The 5,832-nt window shown below is 41.5% G+C and overlaps 1 protein-coding gene across 1 annotated transcript in view; it reads right to left on the bottom strand.

Moving 5' to 3' along the window:
- Positions 1 to 5,832, bottom strand: part of Sf3b1 (splicing factor 3b subunit 1) — a 37,612-nt gene that overhangs the window by 18,584 nt on the left and 13,196 nt on the right. The window contains exons 7-11 of the mRNA XM_026788839.1: positions 4,554 to 4,791; positions 3,004 to 3,216; positions 2,548 to 2,669; positions 348 to 545; positions 164 to 265 (exon numbers count right to left, since the gene is read on the bottom strand). Coding sequence (XP_026644640.1) covers positions 164 to 265; positions 348 to 545; positions 2,548 to 2,669; positions 3,004 to 3,216; positions 4,554 to 4,791 — 873 coding nt within the window. The remainder of the gene's footprint in view (positions 1 to 163; positions 266 to 347; positions 546 to 2,547; positions 2,670 to 3,003; positions 3,217 to 4,553; positions 4,792 to 5,832) is intronic.

Raw genomic sequence — 5,832 nt, 5'->3', positions numbered from 1 at the left:
ATGGGTGGTATACACTTTTAAGTGCTGCACTTGAGAGCCAGAGGCAAGTGGATTTCTGAAGGTTCCAGGCCAGCCTGGTCTACACAGTGAATTCCAAGGCAATCATGACTGTGCAAAGACCTTGTCTTGATCAAAAAGCCAAAGAAATAAAAATAGAACTTACCTTTCTCATTGGAGGTGTACCATTCTTAATTTTTAAAAGCAACTTCATTATTTTTCTCTCCTTTTGCTCCTCTGGACTAAGTGTTGATTCGTCGACATCAACCTGTAATAATTGAGAGGTAGATGAAGCCAGAGGTCTGTATCCCGACCAAGAGCAACACTTTGCTGCTGCTAGCATCACTTACCAACAGCTTATCAAAGTACTGGATGTCGTCGGGTTTCAGAAACGGAAGGTTCCCGGACGGCTGGTCACTCACGCTCTTCATAGTTCTGTCTTCCGTCTGCATGTGGAACCCAGTCATGCCGCCCAAAGGCGTGGGGGTTGCGGTCAGTTTCCGAGCTGGGGTCCGGATAGGGACATAACCGGCTGGAGGGGGAAGGACCTAAGAGAGGACAACACACTTAGCAGGGCTGCCTGGGCTGTCCACACCCAGAAACAGCACAGGAGCATTTACACTGAAAGAGATGTCACAACTTACTAGCTAGCTAGCAGGTTTATTTACCTGAAGAAGACATATCCCACTGTTCAATGTTAATTAACAGTTAAGAAGATGTTTATGAAAAATACTTTATTTTTAATTTGTTAATTAAAATTTAAGTGAGAAAGGAATACGTGAAGCACTCTATAAATTCTAGTCACCTTCAAACATTAACATGCTTGAAATATCAACATGATGTCAAGCCAACACGTGAAACTGACAAAACTTGAAATCTCTCAACCCTACAAGTCAGTGGTTTCAGAGAAGGTGCTCTTAGAGCAAACATCCATAACCACTCATTCAAACAGGAAGAAACTTATGCGGCTTTAAGAAATGAAATGTCACGCATTTGTTTATTTTAGAAATACAGTAAGCGAGCATCCACATAACCCAATGCTATAAAAATGTTATTTTATGAACCAACTCTAGGGGCTGGAGAGATGGCTCATTGGTTAAGAACACTGACTGCTCTTCCATAGGTCCTGAGTTCAAGTCTTGTCAATCGCATGGTGGCTCACAGCCACCTGTAATGAGATCTGGTGCCTTCTGGCCCACAGGAACACATGCAAGTAAAACACTGCATGAATTAATGAATGAATGAATGAATGAATGTCTACAAAACTTAAATACAGAAAAGTAAAACTAAAGAAATTGCCAAGACCCTCTGAAAGAAATAACCAACTAAACCCCCTGCAAAACCCATACAATGTCTAAAAATATGAATTAAAAACAGCAAGATTTGGTTTTTAAAGCAATGAGACTCTTTTTTTGCAGTGAATTACAATTTGCTGGTAAGACAGTAAGTCTTGCGATCCCTTACTGAAAAGTAGTAAAAGCCAGGTGTGGTGGGATACCGTTTAGACAGATCTCTGAGTTTAAGCTCAGCCCAGTATATCTCATAGTTACATAGAGAGACAGTCTCCAAATCTAACAGTGGTTTTAAAACAGATAATAGAGAAAGGTCTCAGTCATCTACAACACGTGCATCTCTTGTTGTGAGACCAGAGTTCAGAACCCAAAAGTCATGTTGGGAAACTCACAACCGCCTGTAATTCCAATGGAGGAATTGCAATGGCTTCTGCAGACACCTGAATTTACATCCAAACGATAACACAAATAATTAAAAATGAAATAATATCTTTTAAAGATTTTTAAGAATTCTATATAACCGTGTGCCTGGATTTAAGTTTGTCCACTTGAGTACAGTGCCCGAGAAGGCCAACAGAAAGCACTGGGTTCTCATAGATTCACAGGTGGGTGCTGGGAAATGAACTCCAGTCCCCCAAAAGAGCAGTATATGCTCTTAAGCACTGAGCCACTTCTCCAGCCCACAAAATAAAAGGTGTTTGGTTTTTTTGTTTTTTGGGGGCACGGGGGTTAAGACAGGGTCTTAACCTTGCAACTTGTTATATAAACAAGACTGGCTTCAAAGTCAAGAGATCCACCTGCCTCTAACTCCCATCAATCACTAGAATTAAAGGTAGGCACCTCCACAGGTGGCGAAATAATAAAAGCTCCATGCTACTCGTTTTCCATTGCTTTCTTTTATGTATACAGTATTCTGTCTGTGTCTATGTCTGCAAGCCAGAAGCGGGCACCAGACCTTATTACAGATGGTTGTGAGGCACCATGTGGTTGCTGGGAATTGAACTCAGGACCTTTGGAAGAGCAGGCAATGCTCTTAACCTCTGAGCCATCTCTCCAGCCCCCTTTCCATTACCTTTTCAACTGAAATATACTTAGTAGTACCAGAAGGGAGGGAGGGAGGGAGGGAGGGAGGGAGGGAGGGAGGGAGGGATTGACTAGTAGTAAATTTGGACAATTTGCTAGGCAATTTTTTTCACCAAATGCTTAAAACTCATATCCTAAATAACAAACACATTTATTGTATACTTGTCGCTAGTACCTTGTATCCTTCTGGAAACATAGCATCTAATTCTTCATCAGAAAGTGGGCGGTTCCGCTCATCAATTTCTCTCTCCCACCGCCATGCTTGAAGCTGCTCAGGAGTCATGCTCATTATGTGACCTATCAAAACAGCAAAATTCTTAGTGAGCCACAGTGCCAGACTTACTCATTTTTAATTATTTGTTTTCCTTTTTGGTTTTGAGACAGGGTTCTCTGTGTAGCTTTGGAGCCTATCCTGGAACTTGCTCTGTAGACCAGGCTGGCCTCCAACTCACAGAGATCCGCCTGCCTCCACCTTCTAAGTGCTGCGGTTAAGGGCGTGCTCCACCACAGCCTGGCGATTTTTATATTCTTATTCTTAATAGAAAAGCTAGCATTAAAGGCAATCCAGAAAAACCAGCAAAAAAAAAAAAAAGTTACAAAAGAAAGATCTTATTTCCAGTAAGAGTTTTACCTGGCGTGGGGGTAGCCATGTTCATGGCTGGGGTGCCAATTGGTGTCTTTCCTGGAGTCAGAACAGGAGTGCTTCCACCCATCTGACTAGCTGGCGTTTCATCCCAACGAGACTTTCTTTTGCTTGCTCCAGGAGTCGGTGTCTCGCCGATAGAGTCTCCACCTCGATCTGTTCGAGGCGTCTCAGCCCATCCACTTCCATGGCCAGGAGTATCTGCAAACACAGAGGGCCAGTAAGATCACACTACTAACCACCAAAATACTGTTTCCCCCACATTCAGTATGATTACATTCAAAAGGAACATAACCCAAAAACAAGATATACCTAAAAGTTTTGTTCAGTATTTTTAGGTTTCTGAAACTTTCCACTGACTACAAAGGCACACACAGCAACTAGTAAGAAACAAAGAGCAATCTTTTTCATTCACACAATCACTATGCAGAGCCATCCACTGTTTATCTTGAGTCAGGTTATTCTCGCTATACAGCCAATACTCAATTTAGGCAAATTTCTGAGACAGCACATAAGACAGAGGCTAGCAGGAGGCAGACGGTGGTAGGGAAAGAGACGTGTTTAAAAGATGCAGTTTCTGTTTGGGTCACTGAAAAAAGATTCAGAAATGCGTTATAATCATAGTTGTGCAACACTATGAATATGTTTAAAGTCACTAAATTGTGTACTTAAGAAAAAATTAAGGGCTGGAGAGATGGCTCAGAGGTTAAGAGCACTGACTGCTCTTCCAGAGGTCCTGAGTTCAATTCCCAGCAACCACATGATTGATGGTTCACAATCATTTGTAATGAGATCTGATGCCCCCTACTGGCCTATAGGATATATGTAGGCAGAATACTGTATACATAATAAATAAATCTTTAAAAAAATTAAAGCTGGTGTATTTAAATGCACATAGAAGAGGCTGAGGTAAGAGACTCAGCAGTTGAAGGCTAGTGATATGGTTTCCAAAACATTTTTTAAAGTTAAAAAAACAAAGCACAAAATTATCTTCCATTTTTTTTTAAATATAAAATTTATCTTCTATGATTCTTCCTAAAATCCCCAGCCTCTTCATAAGGGGGGAAAGAACTGGACTCTCCATTTGCTGAGTTCTTATTTACTGTGTATGCTGAGGAGCACAGACCATGATGCGCATACGGGGGTCCATGGTTACTGTGGAGCTGGGGCTCTCCTTCTAGCAAGTGGGCCCCAGGGAGCAAATCACTGTCCTCAGGCTTGGTTAGTGTAAGCTCCTCTCCCACTGAGCAATGTCACCAGCCCAAAGCTGGAAGCTTATTAACTAAGAAAAAAAATTTACCTACTGTATGTGTTTATGCTTGAGTACTGAGACAAACAGTAATAGAAAAGACACAGCCTCAGTGGGTTCCGACTTCTCAAGAGTCAGTCTGCTCCACCTCTGCAGGAGCTGGTTAGTTACACAGAAGTTTATACTGTATTTATATTTATACTAGAAAGTACAGGCCTCAGCCTGAAACACAACACTCAAGTCAACACTTCATCCAAAGACTTGTCTACACGCCATTAAAGGTACCCACCTCTTTCTGTTTTGGGGGTCTCATCCCATCTGTTCTTACGAGCACTGGAAGTTGCACCACCGTGGCCTGGGGTTGCATGGCCTGGGGTATCGCCCCGTCCAGGAGTAGCAGCTCCCGCAGGCGTGTGACTAGGTGTAGGGTCCCATATTTTTGAACCTGGGGTTGCTCCAGGAGTTTCACTTCCTTTTGCACGACCTGGTGTCTCATCCCATCTTAAAGAAGGGGTATGTCCAGGGGTCTTAACAAAGCAAAAACATCTTATTTCACATACCTCTATACCCTAAAAAAATAACTAAAAAATTTTTCTAACAAAACCCAAATAAACGCATCTTTTATTTGTTTCCTATACTCTGTTAAAAATTAGACTATCATTCTGCTTACTGTCTTACAAATGCTTACGATCAAAACCAATGTACAGCTTTCATTTGGGATGATGAAAAGCCTGAGATTAAGCCATAAAACACAGAACTGCTCTTCCAACAAACACAGGTGTCAATTCCCAGCGTTCGTGGCAGCTCACAACTAATGTCTTTAACTCTAGTTCCAGGGGGTTTAACAAACACCCTCACACAGACATACAAGCAGACAAAGCACCAATACTCATAAAAATCAATCAATCAACCAATCAATCATTAGGAAAAGCAAATATTCAGGACTGTCAACTTTTGTGACAGATATTGTACAGGGGATTTGCCAAGTGCTGCCTAAGTTTGTTAAACCTCATTCAGACCCAAGCATGCTTGTCAAACTGTTTCCAAGACACACTTCCCGGGTGGAGCAGACTCCCGTTTACAAGAGTCCAAGAGTAAAAGCTGTTCCTGAGAACAGCTGAGAGGTGAACTGTGTCTAGCAGATGTCACCTGGGGTTTACACATGATAAACATGCCCGCACAACATTCATGGAGGAAAAGCTACCCAAGGAACTGAGCTAAATGCCTCACTTTCCCCAGTTGGTATCTGCTCTTGGTCGATGTTACCTTTTTGTTGTCTTATTCAGACTACTCCAGCTATCTCTTCTGGATATTGTAAACCCTGAGTCAATGAAGTTTCATTTATATGCTCTACCTATTTATTTGCCATTGTTCTTTTACTTTTCTTTCAAAAAATTATTTTTATTATAAAAATATTTTTATTATTAAAAAAAACTTGTAAATAAAAAAAAGCAAAAAGAAGCAAAACAAAGCGTGTTTAGCTGCTTTCACAGAGAACCTGAGTATATTCACTCCAATCCCAATGGATCCGACAGCTTCTCCTGGTCTCACAGAACTTGCACACACAC

This window comes from Microtus ochrogaster, unplaced genomic scaffold (genome assembly GCF_000317375.1).
Source record: "Microtus ochrogaster isolate Prairie Vole_2 unplaced genomic scaffold, MicOch1.0 UNK8, whole genome shotgun sequence".
In the NCBI taxonomy this organism is placed as follows: domain Eukaryota; kingdom Metazoa; phylum Chordata; class Mammalia; order Rodentia; family Cricetidae; genus Microtus; species Microtus ochrogaster.
Note: the sequence above shows the minus strand (reverse complement) of the source record. Positions and strands in the feature narration are given on the sequence as shown.